Source organism: Sceloporus undulatus, chromosome 10 (assembly GCF_019175285.1).
Source record: "Sceloporus undulatus isolate JIND9_A2432 ecotype Alabama chromosome 10, SceUnd_v1.1, whole genome shotgun sequence".
NCBI lineage: Eukaryota > Metazoa > Chordata > Lepidosauria > Squamata > Phrynosomatidae > Sceloporus > Sceloporus undulatus.
In genome coordinates this window covers 13,636,166-13,657,803 of record NC_056531.1, presented here as the reverse complement: position 1 = coordinate 13,657,803, position 21,638 = coordinate 13,636,166, and the positions used below count along the sequence as shown (strand labels likewise).

General features: G+C 41.7%; 1 protein-coding gene across 11 annotated transcripts in view; it reads left to right on the top strand.

Moving 5' to 3' along the window:
* ATXN2 (ataxin 2) overlaps nt 1–21,638 on the top strand; it is a 52,472-nt gene that overhangs the window by 3,920 nt on the left and 26,914 nt on the right. For 7 of the 11 annotated variants that reach the window (XM_042441322.1, XM_042441320.1, XM_042441317.1 and 4 more), the window contains exons 2-6: nt 10,886–10,922; nt 14,608–14,667; nt 16,184–16,255; nt 18,113–18,263; nt 21,196–21,210. In XM_042441322.1, coding sequence (XP_042297256.1) covers nt 10,886–10,922; nt 14,608–14,667; nt 16,184–16,255; nt 18,113–18,263; nt 21,196–21,210 — 335 coding nt within the window. The remainder of the gene's footprint in view (nt 1–10,885; nt 10,923–14,607; nt 14,668–16,183; nt 16,256–18,112; nt 18,264–21,195; nt 21,211–21,638) is intronic. The other 4 variants (XM_042441316.1, XM_042441319.1, XM_042441314.1 and 1 more) reach the window with 1 other exon arrangement.

Sequence of the window (21,638 nt, the reverse complement as noted above, 5' to 3'; positions counted from 1 at the left end):
TGTGTGCAGAATTGTGAAGCCAGAAAATTAGCTCTTAGAAACACTATGGGGAAAAAACATGGGGGGGGGATGTAACGCAGGACCTGTTTGGTGTTGTCAGCCCTGTGGAAATGTTGTGATGTTTGTAGCGATAGTTTATGAATGAGATGGCATTGCAGCAGAAGTAAATCACGTTCCTCCCCTTCACCTCCATTTGCTACTTACATTTTAATGTGACTAAAATTATCCTTTATAGCTAAAGCTGAGCAAATTGTTCCCAGTTTGGTGGCCTATCCCAGGTTAAGGCTTTTCGGGGGAAATAATCCACAGCTGTTGCGAGCCAGTGGTCTGCACAGATGTACCGATTTTGAAACTGCAGCAATTTGGGCTTCTAAAACAGGCTTACATTCTCCACCTCTGTATGAGCCTTTCTGGGTGCAGATAACTCTCAACAATTGTAGTAGGTATTCTGACGGTTTGCTTGCTTTTAAAATGCTGAAAGAGCTATTGAGACTGGAGACTACCTCGCCTAAGCTCTTGAATACCTTTTACAACTCTTAAGCTACAGCACTAAATTGTTGTATATTATAACCCTGCTGCGCAGAACATCCTGCTGCTGTCTGTTTTGAAGTTGTTGGTTTTTTGTATTTGAAATGTGCACAAATAGTTCATTTTTAGCCACTGGGTGTGGATATGTACTTCTGTTGTTGTGGCAGAAAATGGGAATACCTGCTGTGCTTTCCTCAAAATATTAGTTGGGAATCAAAAACATCTTCTATTCTAGAAGGTAGAAAAAGAATCTCTTCCAGCAAAGGACTTTCCTGTGTTACTATTACCATGCTTGCATTAAAACTGCTTTGTAGACGTGTATATTCTGCTCAGTAGATGGAGATCCAAAGAGTTACTCCAGCAGCCTTGTAAAGAAGCCCTTCCGGACTGGAGCTTGTTGGGGGCATAGGGCTTCCTCCCTCTTCCAACAGCTGGCAGTATTTTTATGTTGGACACAGCAGAGGTTTTTTCCCTCCTTTGACCAGCCATTTGGTTGTATGTTGGGCATAGAAGAGGGATCTACCTTTCTTCCTCCATCCTATTCAGTTACTTGTATGCACGTCTTTGTTGCCTTCCAACTCCCAGGTGAATGCTTGAAGTGGCATTGCATTTGAGCACTAGCCTGGTAGCCATAGATAGCCATGACTTTCATAAAGGCCAGTGAGCAAACTAGAGGAGTAACGGAGAGCTGTCCTTCCTGTCCTGTCATGGAGGAAGGCACTCTCCTGCACACCTGACATAAACTGCAACTCCCTGTCCTGACTTTACCAACACTTGGTAGTTTAGCTTAAAAAGAAAGGAAGGAAAACTTACAGGCCAGTAACTTTAGGATGTACCACACTCACAGCTGTGCATTTGTGTCTGGCCCGTGGATTTCAACCTTTGAACACCATCCTCATACTATTTTTTGCAAACTAATGTTGAAACTCCCCTTGATGGCAAAAGCAATTCGACACGAGGTTCCATTGTACAGTTGGGAAGCAGAAATAGTTTTTTGGGATGAGATCAGGGTGTCCGTGTACTTGGAAAGGGCTGTGGCACATTAGTGGGAAACCATGATTTGTGTGCAAAATGCTTTGTTTTGAACCCCAGTCATCTCTAAGTAGGGCTAGCTCCTGTATGAAATCTTGGGGAGCTATTGCCAGTCAGTCGATGTGAATTGTGCAGCCCTCCAGAGCTTGCTGAACTGCAGCTCCAAGTATTTCTCTCCCTTGGCTGCTGGCAGTGGCAGTCCAACATTTGGACTTCTGTAGACAGTACTGGACTAGGAGGACCAATGCTGTATAAAGCAGCTGCTTATGTTCCACTTCCATAGTATATCTTGTGGCATAAGTTATTTCGATATGCAAAAGGTATATTTAAAATTTTAAACTTACCAGTGAGTTTTAAATCAACTGGCATGCGGATTAGAATGTCTGCTCTGATCTTTTGGAAGGATGGAAAAACATACTCTTTTAAAATTATGTTTAAAATAAAGAAGTAATGTTGGGAATCTCTTCCCTACTTAGTTGTTATGTTCTTCTTGAGGACTGACAAATGCATAGTACAAGGTGGTTCCTGCCCCAAGGTGCTAGATTCACCACTCGCATAAAGAGCATGAGTTCAGTCTGAATTCATTGGACAGACTGAAGAAACGGCAGCTCTTTTTTCTCTTAACACTAGGAGCTGAGTGCTCTTCAAAGTCACCTGCTGACGTATGGCAACCCCATGAATTCCGTTGGGTTATCTTAGGCAAGGAATCCTCAGAGTTAGTTTCGCCCATGCCTTCCTCTGAAATATTGCCAACAGCCCCTGGGATTTTGTGGTGGTCTCCCATCCAAGTACTAACCAGGTCTGACCTGGCTTAGCTTTCAAGATCAGATGGAATCTGGTGCCTTCAGGGCATTTAGGCCACTATAAACCATAGATCTCTTGAAAATGGGGATGACAGAATGATGAAAGTGAGGCTAGTTTTGTTACCATGATACACTATTATCTTTGCCCAGGTAAGAAGGGACCAAAGAGTCTGGATCATCAAAATGGAGGTAGGAGGGGAATGAGAGAAGCAGTTGTGTGGTAGATAGAAGTTTCTCAATGTCTAACCACTCAGTGACTCAAGCTTTGATCCTCATACAACCCAATCTGAACAGTTTCTGTTCCATAATCCTTGTGTCTCTGTTAATCTAATCTAGGGGAATGCCACTCAAGACAAGCACCCAACTGATATAAAACCCAAAGGTGATGTTAACTGAATTTGCACGGAAAAAAGACCAGGCAAACTGCAGAAGATTGTCTGTTGAAGCAAAAACAACCAAGAGTCTTGTGGTACCTTAAAGTTTCAGGAATGTGTTATGCCATATGCCCTTGTGGGTTAGAGTCCACTTCCATCAGATGTGTGAATTGTTATTTGTAGTTGAAAGATAAATATACACTTGGTTATGCAGGGGAGGTAGTAAATATTGAGGTTAAACGCCCAGAAGGGCAGAAAGTACAGCTTAGGAGAACTCAATAGGGGTTTCAATTATATTCAAAATAAGAAACATGACCATAAGAGCAGAAATTGTTAACAGTATGCACAAATAAAACACAGAAGCAGGCTGTTTACTCATTTTATTTAAGCCCACTTTTCTTTGCAAAAGGAAACGGATGAAAGCTGCTTACAAAAATGTTAATGAAATAATTGCACCATAAAACAGTTCACATTCTTAAAAGCTAGTTTCAAACAATAAAATCCAACAGCAGGATAGAGTAACTTGGCACAAAATAGGGAGATAGGACTTTAACCTACACTAAAAGCTGGTGCAATAAAATAATTTTAACAGCTCCCTTGTAAATGGAGAGAGGGATCGGATTTCCCAGAGGCGTGCGGAGGTGTGTATGTGGAATTCTGTAGCCTGGGTGCTGCACTACAACATGTCTTGTCTTATTGGTATTGCTGAAGGTGGTGAGGCACAGAGTAGGGACTCTGGTGTAGGAGTGCAGTTGACAGCCTTTAACGTTGAACCTGAATGAAAATGCTTTATAGTGATAGCTAAAGGTCTATAGGTTTTCTTGAAGCCTACAGACCTTTAGCCTATAGAAGAAGAATTGAAGTTAGAGAAAGAAGTTGTTGCAGAGCACCAGGGCTCATGATGGCCGAGTAAATGCCTGTGGATACCTCTCTAAGGTTGAAGTCATACATGATCGCTTAGAAGGTAGTTTCATCTATCTCAGAGTTTACTTCCAAATAAACATGAGTACTAAGCTTTCTCTGTATCTCGTAGTTGTTCATGTAATATTTTGGGATGGCAAGGTTCTGTTAAATCTTTACTCCGATTTGAATCAAAGTGGATGGGAGAGCCAACATCTTAGGTTGGTTGTGATGGTGAACTGAGCTCTTGGAAGGAGATTGTGGTGTGTGTGTGTGTGTATATATATACAGTATATATATATATATGCAGCAAAACAACTGTAACTGATTTGATTTCAGGTATTCTGCAGAACTCATAGGAAGACATGAACACATTTTAACATAAGATGAATGTAGGGTCCAAAAGGGTTTTTCAGGTTTTTATAAAAGGATGCATCAGGTTGTGTCTTAGGTTATCTTTCATATGTCTTTCCTGATGTTCTGGGTGTTTTTGTCCTAGGAACATTACAGAACATGTTTCTAGGTGCCCTGCTGTTTTCAGGAAAAATAATTTATTTGTAGCCTGGGTTTCTAACCCTGTCCTTCCCACTGCCATCCCCTCTTGAGCGCAAGTTACTTAAGTAGCCTAAATGCCACGTACATACAAGCAGGCTTGGATTTGCCACTCTCTGTTGTATCCTACAATGTTAGGATGCCTTGGTAAATGTGGAGCGAGATGAGTCCATCTGGGTCCTCTCCAGTGTAAAACCTGGTTGTCAGCGCTCTGTAAGAACACAAAGGTAATTGTAGAACAGGCCTGAGCATACCAATTTGTTTGGTACGCCAAACTGGTTGGAAGTAATGCAAGCTTATTCATCAGAGCAGAAGGGTTTTTAAGCTTTGCTGCTTCTCAGGGAACCCATCAGCGGAATTTTTAAAGAGCCACCTCTTGCTCCAACTGCTGGCCGTGAACTGGAGCCCTCCTAGGCTTACATGCTGTGCTGTGCCTCAGGTCTTCTGCAGGAGAAGCTTGGCAGCCTGTTCACTGAGGAGGGTGCCGCTGTTTAGGAATTACAGCTGTGTGGCAGGCTGGTGCCCTTGTGGCTTGGAAGGGGGTTGTGGTTGCCACCTTGCCTGGCATTTTGGGAGCAGGGCACAGAGACCCTGAGTCCACATTGCTTCTCAATGTTCTGTGTGCTCAGCATACAGAACTGAGAATGGATCTGTGCAGATAGGAGCAGGCTGGATTATCGGTGGCTGAGGATAGCAGGGTCACCATTATTATTATTATGCTTTATTTATATAGCTCTGTAGATTTACACAGCGCTGTACATTCAAACAATAAAATACACCAGGGCTGGGAGGATGTTTGCCCCCACCTTGGAGATTTGCGTTTGTCTTATAAGTTACCATTTGCTCCTTTAGGGGAGGCAGGGTATCGGACAGTGCTGTTTCTGTGGCCACAAGACCTACTCCCCCTTTGATGCTTGATAGCCTTGGCTCATGTTGGCATCAGTTCTCTGAAGGGGGCAGGAAATGTCAAGGGTCATTCTCCAGGAGTTTTTACAATCGATCAGGCACATCATCCCCATCATAATAGCAGGCCGTTAGCTAGTATTGTTTTAATGCTCTGGATTCATTTGTGTGTCTGTGCTCCTTGAAGTCTCTTGCCAACCTGTGGCAACCCCATGAATTTCATAGGTCCTTCGCAGACAAGAAATACTCAGAGGTGGTTTTGCTTTTGCCGTCCTCTGAAATACAGCCTGCAGCACCTGGGATTCATTGGCAGCCTCCCATTCAAGTACTAACCAGGGATGACCCTGTGTAGCTTCCAAGATAGGCAGGATCTGCTGCCTTTAGGGTATTTAGGCGGGGGGGGGGGAATTCATTTGTTTCAGAAAATATGGTTTTATAAATTCAGGAGCTGTGGCCTTGTGTAGGCGAATGGGAATTCCAACTAGGAGTAGGGTTTCCTTGGTGCTTCTGCTTGGTGCTGGCCATGCACTGAATGGCTCTGTGATTTGCTTTACCTAAACACACGATGGGGCTAATTGAGGGCTCTTCAAAGTCCACTGTGTTGTTGCACATAGCGCACTTGAAGATGCTTGACTAGAAGGAACTCATTCGCCCATATACTGGCGTAAGAGTGTGAGAGAACCTTTACAACAAGGCAGTGAATAGATCTACCTCTCCCAGGAATCAACACATTCTTTTCAGGAGTTGCTGGCTGGTAGCTTCATCACATCTGACTTAAAAAATGTTCACAAAACCTGTAAATAATTCAGGATATTTGAACAGCAGTAGTGTTAAAATAGGCAATTGGACCAGTTGACTTGCATGTCAATTGCAATGCCTGACTTGTACTAATGTTGATATTTAGTTGTCAATACATTTAACAATTGACCATTGAAAATTATTAGTAAAGAGCCAGTAGGAGGGATTGGGTTGAGGAGTGTGTTGTAGCATATGTGTACTACATGCCTTTCAAAACACTTAACAGTTGCTCCTAAAATGCATGTACACTAAAAAGTGAGCTGAAAGAGGTCAAACTGCTCTTCCTTTTGTGGTTGAGGAGCCTTTTTCTATTCTTTCCATGTTACAGTATTTTTGCCTGAGGCCCCAAAGTTTCTTTGAAGAAGTCATGACCGGAACACATTTACTGTACTTTTGTTGACTGAGGTATAGCTCTATAGGAAAGTTTGCCCCCAATTTCAAAGCTTTCCAAAAATTTAAGCAGCTGGGAAGCTGATTTTTATCCTGATCCAGGTAATGTGTTTAGTCCAGGAGTAGGCAAAGTGCAGCCCTCCAGATGATGTTGGACTGGCATTCCCATCATTTCCCAGCCTGTAAGAAATGCTGTAAAATGCAGTCTATCAACATCTGGAGGGCCATTTGATTCCTTCTGTGGTTTCGTGGCACTCCAGTGCTTCAGACAGGCAACTTTCCACAGCTCCGTGGAGTTGCTATGGACGAATTTGGAGCATTTCATAGTTGGTGTGCAAGTTTGTGATCTACCACAGAGTTGTGACCTCTTCCTTGGGTGTGGATTGGAAGGAGTTGCATGTAGTCCACTTATAAGTTTTAAGGAACAGTGCAGTTTGGCCTTGTAAGCAAAACAGCCATTGCATTTAGTGACCTGGGGTAGAATGCGTTCTAATACGTTATTTTTATATTTTTACAAACGTATTATTTCTTTAAAATTAATTAGCAGATAATGCATGCATGAAATCCCACCCAAATATTAATCTGGGCAAGTTCAAAGCCAATTTTCAGGTGACTGTTCCTAGGAAGCAAGGACGTATTCAAGATACGCGCACAAACAGTGGAATCCTATAAATCTTTATGGAGAAATAAGTCAAAATGGATTCAGTGTGGTCTAATGCTGTGACGTAAGTAGACAGGAATATAGCTGAAATGTGCTGTACTCTCTCCTCCCTTCATAATTTTGGGGTGGGGGAGAAATTAAAACCAAACGTTTGAATAAATGTACTTGGATGTCAATCAATTTGGAACGCTAGAATTTCTGATTCTGTGAATTGTCCAGGTCATCACAGAAATGTTGAGAAGCATGTTATTCACTGGATCTGGTGAAGCAATGGGGCTGTTAGGGTCCCTGACGTGGCACAGTTTGCCACCAGACTATGGCTGTTGCTGTTGTGCCTTCAAGTCCTTTCTGACTTATGGCAACCCTAAGGGAAACCTATTACGGGGTTTTCTTGGCAGAATTTTTTTTGGGGGGTTGCCCTTGCTTTTCTCTGAGACTGAGAGAGTGTGACTTGCCCAGTGTCACCCAGTGGATTTTCCTAGATGAACAGGAATTTGAATCTCTCAGCATCTTGGCCCAACGAGTCTCATAGTCACCAGACTATGGGCCCAGCCCAGTTGTAAGAAAGGAAGGCAACTGGCTGGAATGCGGGATGTGGGTTAGCTAAAGTTGGGTAGAGTCAAGGGAATGTAGGAAAAAGCAGTACTTATAAAGGAAAGAGCTCAGGAGATGGGGAAAGAAGGTAAAGGGCAGACGAAGAGTCAATGAGGCAGGTGAAGATTGGAGAAGAGGTGGTTGGGACCAGGGATGTGGGTGACATCTGTCCACAGAAACTGCTAGTATCAGATTTTCCCTCTCCCAAAGGGGCAATATCCTCACAATGCCAGGTTGCCATGTCTCCAACGGGAAGGATCCTCTGCCTTTGACATTTAGATAGATACAGTGGACCCTTGTTATACGCTGGGGTTTGGTTCCAAGATCCCCCGTGTATAACAAAATCCGTGTATGCTCAAGTCCCATTAAATATAATGACATAGCAAAATGGTGTCCCTAATAAAAAATGGAACATCAAGGTAAATTTATACTTTTTTGGAACATTTTCAAACCGTGTATGCTTAAATCCGTGTATAAAAAAATCCGTGTATAAGAAGGGCCGACTGTACTTACATATATGCCGGTGGAAAATACGTTGCTTTTTTTAAAAAAAATAGTGTTTATTAGTTTACTTCATCAGAAAATCAGAAGCAACAATGCAAAACTATAGATATGCCATGACATGACAAATATTATATTCTGACACCCCCCAAGATACCATTATTTTTCCAGCATGGTTTAGATAGACTTTTTTCCTCTCTTACCAGTGAGCAACCCTGAACATTCAGTTTCCAAAACATAAAGTATTGGCGATCATATAACAAATCTTGCCAGTATTTATGCTGAACCCCTGGTGGTCTTGGGATATCAAAGGGATTGTTTACAAGAGGAAGGAATGACTGCCATATCACAGTAAACATCCTAGTCCAAGTTTCCTCTCTGAGAACTTAACAATTGACTGTTAACGTTTCATTCAATGCTAGATCCCACCACCTCCATAATGGGAAAAGAGCCACTTCCTTTGCATACTTTCATCTCTCCGCTGTGACCAATTTTGCCACTGACAGTAGGACAGCCACAAGACATTTATGACGCAGATTTGCATTGTTATTTGTAAAAATGAGTAGTAATATTTGCAGTTATTAATATGCTGGGATGTGATCCAGGCTATTAGGTTTGATATCTGTTCTTAGGAGTCTCTTATTTTGGAGCAGTATAGCCATATATGAATCAAAGTCCCTCTTGGTTCACATCCTTTCCAACAGGAAGCCTATACATTTTTATGAATGAATGACAGTCAAGAGGGAGTAAAATGCCATCTATATACTGTTTTATATATGTCTTCTTTCAAAGAGGTTGAACTGGCTTTAAGAAAAACACAAGTCCAGATTCTGTTTCAGTCTCTGAATTGCAAGTATTTAGCTCTTCATTGTAATATAAAGCAATAGGGGCCTGTTGGTGGTCATTGTTCATGCTGGTAAAAGTGTTATACTACATCGCTTATATTTCCCTCGGTCCTTGGCAAGGCCACACTTGTCACAAGGTAACAAGGACTGAACCTGTATTACACATAAAGGCCTGCTATGTTAACAAGTGCATGGTGAAGAGTGTTGAACCAAGAACTGGATCCATTTGATCATTGAAGGACGGAGGTGGAAGCAAGGTGCATGTCATACTAGATATTTCACATAAAGAGCCGTGCATCTTTTCAGTTTAATTTTAATTTTGGATTCCAAGAAGCAAGTCTAAGCATTGTAACAGTTCATTTGTCTCGGACATAGAGCCATTAATTTAATAATCAGTTCTCTGTGTTACTGCTCATAACCTGTGATGCCTAATCTTTCAGCTTTCTTAAGTACTGATATTTTTGACTTGAAGTTTTGAAACAGGAACTGCTCTTTATTGAGGTTAGTTTGAGGTGATGGAACCTCAGAGGAACAAGGAATACTGTGAACATCTCTGATCGAAATAGCTGTGAGTTTTCCCATGTGAGAAATAGGCAACGTCTGAATTAAAACAGGTTGTGATGTGTTAATTACCAGGCTTTAAATATTATATTGGTTATCACAGAATGTGAGACATGAGCAGAATAAGACTTAGGCCCTCACTTCTCAGAAAACAATTCTGAAAAGTAGTCGTACATTGCTGATTTGTATCATAAGGATCTTTCCATTAAATGAATGGTTGTAATATGAGCCTTTTCGAAGAATTGTGCAGAAAGCGATATGGGAGAAAAATGGTGTCCTGAAAGATAGCCAAGCGTTTTTGTCACAAGTCTGATTTGCATATCTCACCATAAGACAGTGGTGTGTGGAAATGAATATAATTAAACAAGAATGGTGAGAAGGCAGCAGGTTGCTGTCAAAGCTGAGATGGGTTTTAGAAGTATTCAGCCTGTTGGTATGCTGCTGTTCTGTGAATGGAGGAACTGATCTAATATTTTTAGCTTACTGAAATTGTATCAAGATGTCTACTCTGCAGGCACTGGACGGTGCTGCACAGTCATGCTGCTGTTTTGCCAAGCGCATGGCGACCTGTATTGTATCGGCTGGTCTAAGTGGAAGGTTTTGACCTGTGCTTGATGGCCGTAAGCCTTCCTAGTCTCCTTTTTTTCAGGGAGGAACATTTTAGGATTTCAGCATGTGGCAATGAGCTCGGTGGAGATACAGTACTTGCTTTTCTGACATGGTGCCAGGGAAACGTCTTTGAGCCCCATGTTTAGGTCACAGTTTATTTCACTTCCCTTGACAGCTGAGGGGACACTTCTATGAATCATGCCATCTTAAAGGATGTTCTTCTGGCCATTTTAATTTCCCCCCCAAAATGGGTACAATAACAAACATGCTCGGTCTCTGGCTGTACTCTCGCGGGAGTGCGCATAAAGCTTTAACCCTGGCATTGATTTTATATGTTAAGGTGCACAACAGCTGAAAAGAACCACACTATTGATATACAGTAGTCTCTCCACATTCACTGGGGTTAGGGCTGAAGGATCCCTGTCACTGTGGAAAAACCACAAATAAAAACACACTATCTTTTAATCTGAGATAACACCGCTCCAAGAATGTCCAGGCCCTCCTCTGCAACTCTCTGGTCAACATCTGCCAGAAGGCCCTCATGCTGGAGGACCTACAAATACCTAGAGAAGTGCTTTCTCTAGGAAATTCTAGGTTCTCCGGCACAACTCTATGGTCAACCTCAGGCAGAGTTGTCCTGGAGGACCTAGAGATTCCTAGAGAGAACATATTAATCAAAACTGCAAAGAAGCAAAGCCATAAATGTGGAAAGCCAACTGTCTTTCTTATAACTACCATTAGACTTCTTGTCATTCCTTGTGAAAAGTTAATTTCAACAGTTCAAATGTAACTCTTGTTTTCTTCACTCTTGCTATCTGTTTTTGTTAATTTCAGAGGTCGCAACAGTGGCAAAGGGCCGCTTCAGCCAACAGTAAGTATATGTTTTAGTACTTCATATGATGCTGCTTTGAATATGCAGCGGATGCTAATCAAACCTTGGGAAAGTTTTATTATTATTATTATTATTATTAACAACTCCTAGAATCCTCTGCCTGCATGGCCACTGATAATTTCCAAGCTCTGATGAAGATATACCAAGTGTCACATTCAGAATGAAAAGGTGTCTTTTGAATTAGAACATTTAAAACTTAATTTCATGAGTGTTGGATTATCCCTTGAGCCAGATCATATGATAACTCTCCCTCATCCATAAAGGGAGAGCGGGTGGATGAGGGGAAACCTCTGTAAGGGGGACATAGTCAGATATAGCTTGTGTGGGTCCATGTGCCTACAGGTCACCTGTCAACTTATGGCAAGCCTATGCTGAGGTGAGCAGGTAGACTTTTGTTTCTTTGGACATACAACACGTTTGAGTCAGGTCAGGAAATTCCAGTCATTGGAACACATTATGATAAAACAATTTAGCAATTTAGCTTGCCAGCCAATATCCTAAAAGTGCTCCAGAGACATTAGGTGCTGTTTTCAGCATGTTAGAAAGAGATTTGTTGCTGTTCTTACAGTGACTCTAAGACGACCCTATCATGTTTTTTTTTTTTTTTTATACGATTTACTCCAAGGAGGGTTGTAGTTGCCTTCCTCTAAGGCTGAGAGAGTGTGACTTGCTTGAAGTCACCCAGTGTATTTCGATGAGTGATATAGAGAGATTTGAACCCTGGGGGCCAGAGTCCTGGTCCAACATTTAAACCACAACACTGCATTGGTTCTTTGAAGGGTACATAGGTACAACGGTACATAGGATCACACAGAAGATGTGGGTGGATGCCACCCTCAAATGATCTTGAGGGTAATTTTGGAAGTCCCACATTACTGCACACCATGATCTAGGTAACTTTGGGGGGAAACTTTACAAGTCAGAGATTATGCAACGAACATTAAGGTTTAAAACTTCAGAAGCCCTTCTTGGATGGGCAAAGTGCTATCCGGCCTTGAGTGACAAAACCAACCAAGGTTAAGGTTAAACCGGGTCTTTGGACTGCTCTGCTGGGTTACTCATCCCAGTGAATTCAGCATGGGTGCTTGATTTCAGCATACTAAAACCAATACAAGTAAAATGTGAGATTATAGGTGCTCTGTTATTTGTAATTAAAATTATACTTGGATGTATGAAGATGCCAAATGGACCCATTTTCTAGATATTTTAGAGAACTGTGCAGAAGAGGCACAATAATGTAAAAATATTGCTGGTGACAGCAGCCAAACCTTTTCACTCCTGTTGGAGACTTGCGGCATTGCTCTCTTCCTTCTGTGGATGTTATAAATAAATATGGCACTAATTTACTTTTTAGTCGCTGTATTTTATTTGTAATAAGTGAGATTTGTTGGTGAGCCTCCTTAGAGGTTATGTGGACAAAAATGTGGGTTACAGGTTATTTAAACCAACATTACTAACAACAGGGCTGTTTTGAGAGAGCTACTTTTGTTCTTCTACACTTCCTTGATAACTCTCCCCTCTCAGTTTTTCCTAATTTGGGAAAGGTGAGGAGAGCAAAGGTTTTGTTGCCTTTCAACCAAATGTATTGTGAAGGAAGTTACAGATAAGTCAGATTAAGATGGCCTTAATGCTGCCTAACATGAGATAATGGATGATGTCACAAACCCAGTGGGCTTCAGTGTAGCCAAGGCTAGGTGACATCTAGATAATAAGGGACATCTCAGAGAGGAGGACTCTCAGTCGATCGGTCCAGAAACTATGATGGACATTTCATTTTTCTTCCTGTCTGGCTCATGAGAGTAGAGTTGATGGCGCAATGGAATCGGGTTCAACTTTGCTACATGTCCGTATGTGCAGGCCCACCAAAAGCAGCAGCGTGGGCGACCTTTCACATTTGGTAGAATTGCCCGAAGACAGATCACAGATAGGCAATGTAGGTATATTTGTCCTTAAATTGTGTAGTTGGCAAAAGTCCATCCTGAGGTTCTCAACATAGACTGCAGGCACCATCTTCACATTGTGTGAAAGCTAACAATTGGTGTTGCGATTGTCATCAGGAGTAGGCTTGTGGCATCTCTCTTTCTCCTTCCTTTTCCTTTCTGTAGTACACCGGTAGAGCACATAGTTGCCTTGTGCAAGGAGTCAAAGCAGTATGTTAAGATCTTAACAGGATTTTTTTCATTGACTGTCAAGTCACTTTCTAAAAAAGATATAGTTCTATGTTCTGTGCTTACTGTGAAATAACTAGTTGTTCAACTCTCAATTGGGATATTTATCCTTGTCTTTTCAGGAATCTAAAGCTAAGACATTTCAGTGTTCATCTTGCTTGTTGTTATGTAAAACAATAGGAAGGTTAAAGTGAGGTTAGTGATGAATATATATAGGCAGTAAGCATGAAGGAGGCAATTTCCTGGAATCTGCATGTACTCCATGGTTTAGCAATCACTGTCCTGTACCAAGAAACATGAATTATACAAACTGCATGAAGTATGTTAATTTAGGCAGAGTTGCTTAACTTTTCAAATTTTACATATACACACACTGAATACTTCTTACTCATACACAGAACTCAATTGGCCATAGAGTGGGGCTAGGCATTGGCGTCCTGACTCCCATCTGCAAGAAATCTTATTTAGTGCGGCTTCGGAGATTGCGTAAGGCATTGCCAACGTTTATTTAAACTTACATCAGATAAATACCTTGACAACCATAAGACTGGAAAAGTAGCTGTTACAAAGGGGGGCAGTGGTGAAGACTGTAGGAGGCTGGATCTGTCCAGTGCCATGTTCTGTTTTTGTCATACTTGCCTGAAAATGTGGTTGAAGCCAGGCTTGATGCGTTTCATATTGGCACAGCGGGTGGCAGAATCGAATTGGCACAGGGTCACCTGGGCAGCAAAATACTGTCAGTTGGCTATTGTCAGAAATATGGTCAAATGTTGTCAAATATTTCAGGATGGCAACTTAAGGTTTGTTTGGGTTTTTAAAAAAATTATGCTCTCTTCTTGTCTGTGTGAGACTGCTCTTAGAGATAGAAATCTCCAAATACTGGTAGGCGCATAGTAAGTGGATCATACAACAAACATCCAATTGCTCTGGTTACCAGTTTGCTTTTTAGACTCTGGTTTTGGTCCTGGTTCAGTTCCTAACTCAAAGTTGCTACGGAATTCAAATGGAGTTGCTGTGTAGCCTCTTGAGAGAGAAGTATAATAAAAATGTGGTATTTGATTACAGTTCCAAACAATTTGACTTCATTTCATAATTGCAGTTACCCAGTTTGTTCGTTTTTAAACTAGCAGAGAATATTAAATCTGTTCAGGGCCCAAGAAGCACCATGTTGGATCAGTCCAAAGACCTATCTAGTACAGTGGTTTAATCACACACTGGCCAGTCAGTAGTTGCCTTTGGGAAGCCTACCAAGAGGCCAGGAGTGCAACTGTAGCAGAACCTCTTCTGACTTGTAATGCTCTCCCAATGTTTGAACATCATTTGACCAGTCACTGGATCAAAACCAACACACACCTTTAGGCACTTGGCTAGGCAAGTGAGTAGGGCTGTGTGGGTCAGTCTGTTGAACTTGCTTCTTGCTTTTCTCCCCTGTTGGCCTGAGACGTTGCGGTGTACAGCTGCGCTTTCATGTCTACCAAAACTTTCTTCTTTTTCAGATTTCTTTTCAAGGCATATATGCAAATATGCGAATGGTTCACATACTCACATCAGTTGTTGTAAGTTATGGCTAAATCTTTTCTTTTTTAGCATGCTTTACTTGTAACTGCATCTGAGAACTGTCTTGGCAAGAACGTTATGTATTGTCTCTTTATTGTGGGGCTGGCTGAGGTTTGTCCTCTGTGACTACATATTTTAAGCCAAAACTGAAATTTCATTCTGCATACTAAGTTATGGTTTAAAATATAGGCATACACAGTCCATGTCTTCTTGTGCAGACCAAAAAGACTGAGTGGCTGGTCCTTTTCAGTTGTGCATCCATTGTGTATTTGCAAGCAGGTGATGTAAACTGAAATGTTTGTTACAATGCTGCATGTTGTACATTGACTGATTTCAGAGAGCCCGAAAGTCCAAACCTGAGCACCCTTTTGGATCGTTGTAAGACAGTTCAGTATTGTAGAGTAGTTACTGCTTTGGATTTGCCTTTAGAGAAATGATGATGATGATGACAATGATGCCACCTTTGGGAAAAGAAAACAGCTGTGGTCCCAGTGGGGTTAGGTGACAGTATATCTGAATGCTAGGATCTATAGAGAGGATCCAAATAGATTACAAAAAGTGACACTATTTGGAACATGCCACATTATCTGACATTATCTTACTGATTCGTGATGATGATAATGATGATGTTAATGATACTACCTTGCTTGTTTCTCAAAACTGGTACTTGTGACAGCCCAGTCTCGAATTCCCTTTCAGCCATAAAGCCCAGCACTTGGCCCAGGCAAGTTATTGCTCCTGTCTTTATGGCAAACCCTAGGCAAAAGTGCTGCCCTGAGCTTCTTGAAGGGAAGGGCCATGCACATGTAACACATGTCTCTCTCGGCTGACCTCTGGGCCTTGGTGTCTCTGCCCATCGCCACATGAGTCTCCCTGGGACCTTGTTCCACTTTGGAGACCCTCCCACTGCTATTTGAGATCAGGCAAATGGACCCCCAAGCAGAAGGCCCTTTTAGTTTTGGCCCCGATGATGTGGAATGGCCTCCTCTCACTGTGTGCTTTTAGATGGGCAGGAAAGACAAGCAAACCATTTTAGAACCTTGGTTCTATTGTACATTATTCTGTAAGTTTTGTATTGTATTTTATTGTCTTGGATAGTTTGTTTTTGTTTTTAGGTTATGCCTGATTTTTTTGGGGGGGGGGCTGGTTTTATGTAAACTGCCTTGCATATCTGTCTAGAAAGTGAAATTATGAATGCATGACACATCCGAATAAGTCAGCATAGGGCGAGAGAGGGACAAATGTGGCGGTGCTTGGTTCTCTTTTAGCGATAGTAGGCTTTTTTGTAGACCAAGCCTCTTTGGGGTGAGGTATACTGAATAAAACAACAAAAGATTTATTAGGCCCTGGGGAGGGGAATGGATGGAGACCATGCCTGGAAGTGTAGTTAAGAGCTTTTGTGTAGTTATCTAAACTGCTTGATGTAGCATTTCTCTCCTGCGCAGTGTTTTGTCTTCTAATCCCTGTAGTGCCACGAGAATTCCTCTTAATGAATCCTTTTCCACCCCCATATAGGGCTCAAAATGTGAAGTACAAGTGAAAAATGGCAATATATTTGAAGGCATTTTTAAAACTTACAGTTCTAAGGTAAAGGCATTTCATGTTTTCTATGATCCTGTTGTACATTGTGACTTTCTTGGCGGCTGAAAAAATTGTGTGGGGTTTACTCTTCCTGGCTTTCACTTCAAAGTACCAGTACATAGAATACATTAATATGGAATTCCTAGTCTTAAGTGTTTCTCTGCATTCTTCTTGGAAAGAATATCCCCATTCACATGGATTGGGGAGGGGGAGGAAAGCCCAACCTGCATGGAGTCACTTCTGGGGTATTTTCAGAACCTCTGGGAATTCCAGTGTACCTCAAGGGGGATCACTGCCACATGACCACAGAGTTTGTGAGTATGGAATGAAAAGTATTCCACAGTACTGAAAAACCATGACTAGAAAACACATGTTCACATGAGGCAGAATGTTTTTTAGCAGCTAACCTTTTCTGCAAAAAAAAGAAGGAAAACAGCTCCTTTTGCATATATATTTCCAGGAGGACCCAGCGGTAATGGTATGGGGGGGGGGTAATTTTTCTTCCCCATGACAAAACCACCTCGACTGAGGCATTCTTTTCCTTGGTACAAAGAGGGGCAAAATGCAGTGGGTTTGTTGTGGCAATTTTTGTCCTAATCATTTTGTGGGAGGCAGGTGAAGCGGAGGAACGTCACTGAAAACTCTTGAGGTAACAATGTTGTCAAAGGTCTATCTTGCCGGTCTAGTTCTGTGTGAATTCTGCAACAGAATGTGACTCTGAATTACTAAAATGTCCCATCTGGTAGACTGAAAGTTAAAGAAACCTAAAGATTGTATCTGGTGTGGAGAGTGGTTGTATCTGATTGTATACGGTTGTATTTATAAAGGATTGTACTGGTATGGAGATGGGTTTTGTGGTTGGTATATCAAAGCACCAGCAGCTTATATTAGATGAAACCACTATGGTGCCCTCCATATGTTTTGGACTACTACTTCCATCATTCCCATCCAGTGTGCCTAATAGTTGTGGATTATGGGAGCTGTAATCCAAAACACCTAGTGGTCACCAGGTTATCTACTCTTCATATGAGAATAATTGCTGGAAACTGAAGGCAAGCAGATGAAAACAAGAGTGTGTATTGTAATACTGACGCCCATTAACTTGTGCAACTTGAGTTGTGACTGTTTTCTCCAATGTCCTAGTAGCATGTAACAGTTAAACAGTTCTAACTTTACCTGTTGAGAATTTAGGAATGGGATCAGGATCCTTTGGTTGACACCTTGTATGTTTCTCTTTCCCCTTTTGTGTTTACACTGTTTAGGTTTATTCTTTGCTACAGCATGAACTCTAACCTAGGAGTATTAAGAAGATCTCTCTTTCAGGCAGCCTTTTGAGGAAAGTTAAAATAGCTGGCTGTCTAATGATGCCTTTTTTATCATCATTAATTATTACGGCATAAAGCCAGTACAAAGATAGACTACGATAATGACCAAATATCCATATAGACACAATAGGATCATGATGTCCATACATATCAACGAGAAATCTAAAATGGGATAAAACTCTCTACCGTGTGCCGAATTACAGGGGAATTTAAAGGAATTATAGAGATATTACAAAAGGGTTTCTGCGTGGAGTGAAAGGGGAAAGGCACGTGCATTCTTGAAGCTGGCTTCTGATTTTGTAGGCCACAATATGCTGAGTGTTGACATTACATCTTTACCATAGACAAACTTTAAGAGCAGTGGCAGTAAGAACTAGTTTGCTGAACTGCTGACTGTCAAAGTAAACTTTCTGACACACTTCAGCATTTCAGTTTTGGAAAATGTGTTTTTTTTAAAGACCACTTTTGACTCTTAATGCTTTCCCATCAAGCTTGCTTCCGGAAAACGATGACTAATTAAGTTCTCCTTGTATTTCAGTGTGATTTAGTGCTTGATGCAGCTCATCGGAAAACTGGAGAATCTAGTCTTGGGCCCAAGCGAGAAGACATAATAGAGAGCATTTTGTTCAAGTCTTCGGATTTTGTTATGGTGCATTTCAAAGACACAGATACCAGTTATGCACGAAGAGGTAAATTTTTACTGTATCTCAGAATGGCTTTTAAAAGTAGCTTCACATGCTAAAAGGTTATTACAAGCTGAGCTTTTTTGTTTCTGATTTAGGATGTTAGGAGCTGGTAATATAGAATCAGAGCATTAGTAAATATAGATCAGTACTGTCTGCTCTGATTGGCAGCACCTCTTTTAGGGTTTTTGGCACAGTTCTTTTCCCTCTTTAGAGATAATGGGATTAACTTTGAAGCCATGTCCATCCAGAGCATCTGCTTTGTCACTGAGTTACTGAACTCTCCAGATACAGTACCATTGAAGCAGCCAGGATTTGAAACTTCTCAGAAGGGATGCAACAACTTGCAGCCTTCAACACCACTTCCTACAACATTTGAAAAAAGCATCTTGTAACCTATGAGAAAGGGAAGAAGAATCCTGTGAGCCATATTGTCATAGCAGCATAGCTGCAGCTCTTCCCATATAGCTCTTCCCATATTATGGAGTCATGCCGTGGAGGTGGCAGATAGTTTGAATTTAATCCAGGCATTCAAGTTCTGGTTGCAGCTATCTTTAGTGTGGTTTAGGAAAGGAGCTGGCAGAACTTGTATGCATTTATAGAGAAGGGGTGATAGTAACTTATTGATAGGGAGGCTTGGTGGAAGGTCAAATCCAGACTGGATTTATAAGAGAGAGGAAAAAAACAGACAGTTAAGCAGATGAATAAATGTGGTAAAGTCATAAATAAGCTAAAACTCTGAACAGCGGTTTTAAAGAACTTGCATGTCTGAAGACAAGATCATACAGGGATTCCTGTTATATAAAGTGCTAGCTTATTAATTATTTGGGGGGGGAGAAGAGGGATCCTTGTTATTCTAGAGGTTTTCTAGGGAGCCAGTATCACTTGATAGCCTTAATGTCAATTGCTAATGTTGTCTTTAAAATAAGACTCAAAGAGAGAAATGCTCTAGAGATTAGACATGCCCTTGCTAAAAGTAACCCGTTGAGGTCCAAAGGTTTGGCGATAAAGAAAAGGAGCTGTCTTGCCAAGATGAGTGATTCAACTGTATTAGATCTGTGCCTGCTAGCCCACCTCTTAGTCTTTCTTGGACTGGTTCAACGGGAAATGCTTTTGTATAACAGTGGCATTCCTGAGACTCTGGCATTTACTCCTCATAATTTATAGAGGTCCTTTTCTCTGCTATGACTAGTTGGGTGCTGAGAAGAGGAAGTGCAAGACAGCTGACTGTTCTGTTCAGAAAAACGATAAGCCTGGTGCCCAGATTGAGGAATGAGGAAGACGCCTGTGCTGCGGTTGCGTCAAAAACCAGTCGTCCTGTGACACTTAGAATTCCTTCTGTCGTAAAGGATAAGATCTGACAGTGGACCCAACTGTATTTCACTTTATTTACTTTATTCCAGAATAATTATTTTACAGGCTCTTGAGCCATCAACCCATGGTTTCAAGTGCCCCATTTGGTGCCCTCCAATTGCTGGGCTCCAGCACCTATCAGCCCCAGCTGGCATAGTCAATGGTTGTTGCAATGGGAACTGTGATCCAGTATGGGGACTGGAGAGACTGATCTGGACAACAGAGAACATACCATAGTCTTGGGTGCTGTGTTCCTGTCCCCCAGCTCCTTGGTTGTAGTTTGCCAGGATACTTCAACAGGGCAAATTATTTAAAGCACTCTTCTTCAAATAATCATTCAAAACAATTATTTGAAATAGGTTTGCACACCTAGTTTGAAGGCAGTGCTAACTACCAATTGTTAGTTTGGGTTTCTTGGTAAAAGATGATTAAACAAAGCCAGGAAATAGAGGAAAGAATCAAGTGTGACCCTGCTGCTGCTTTCAATTCTGAAGCCACAATGTGGAGGATCATGTGAATTGAGCCATAGGTTTACTGGCTTGGCTAGGTACAACTCAGATTGGTTACATTTTCACCACCCAACAGTGTCTCTTCCCTGCCTCATTGTACAGTGTGCAGGAAAATACTTGTTTGGCTTACCATGATTTTCACGCTTTTAAAGTGAACTCTTGATATTAGAACACTTGGTGGGTAACAGCATCTAGCTATCCTTCTGGGGCAATGGTTTTCATATGGTGTCCTACACAATGCCTGTCCTTTTTTAGAATTTAATATCTGATGTATGACTATCTGGGTATGCCGAAACTAGTGACTAGTGGCAGGGTTGTGGTTTATGTTCCTGGCCAAGTTGGCTGGACTATTGAGATGACTTTTGCTATCCTTTTTATCTGTTTTATTTTTCTGGTGCAGTTTTTAACTTTCCAGTGCCTTTGCTGCACAGAAAAGCTCATTGGTTTTGCTGATGCCTTTAGCTTCCTTCAGATTCTGAAGGGCTCTAGGCAGATTGGTATGGCAGGGCAAACTGGGAACCTACAGGACCCTGGTGTGCCATGCCTCTGTAGTGTGGGGATGCCTGCTGCTTGGTCACTGTCACTTGCAGCTGGAGCAGCAGAATATTTACTGTGCCATAGAAGTGGGAGCAGCTTCCCTTCTTGGACTTATTTTTCCTTCAGCAAACCAGAGGAAAAAGTCAGACTGGCAGCTGCTTCTGCTGTTCCTTCCTTCCCTCCCCCGTTTTTTTTAAAAGGAAACAAACCAGAGAAAGGTAGCTGCCCATGTTCGCACAATATGATGAACCATGAAGCACAGGGCTCCTGACTTCTTGTCCTGCGTCAGTTGTGTGTGGCTATTTGTGTGTCTTTATAGTACAGTGAGGAGAGGATCACATGGCCTCTGCATGACTAGATAACCTGTCTGGAATTCTGAGGTCACTGCTGTCAGCATTCAAAGCATGAAAGATATGTTGAAATGTTTGGAAAGGCAATTGTTTATTGGGTGGATGAGAGAAATGCAAAATGCTTGGATTCGCATTTGTGTAATGATCTGACTTGTTTTTATTTTCTTTTTCTTCCTATGTCTGTTGTAGTTCCTTCAGAAACAGGTAATTGATTTGGCGGTCTTCTACTTCTGCACCTTGACTTGGCATAATGCTGTATTTTTGAAATGTAGTGTGTAATATATGTATAACATCACTTGTGGCGTTCTGGTGCTAGGAATCATGCGTGCTGTAACACTGTGAATCAGTATTCGAATATTAGTAAGCTGCTTTCTTGGGAGAGGCACTGGCTGGCCCCTGCACAGACTTCAGCTACAATCCCCCAACCACCACAGAATACCCAAAAATATCATAATAGGCTAGCCATGTTACTCGAAGACCCTTTGTTATGCAGGTTCAAGAGGAAGTGTAAGGAGGTTGAATTGTCAGTATTTCCAGAACTCAGCTGGGATGTGGGATGGAAAAGGAGGCATGATCTGCACCCATCTAGGGATTACAGTGGTGCCTCGGGTTACGAAATTAATTCGTTCCGC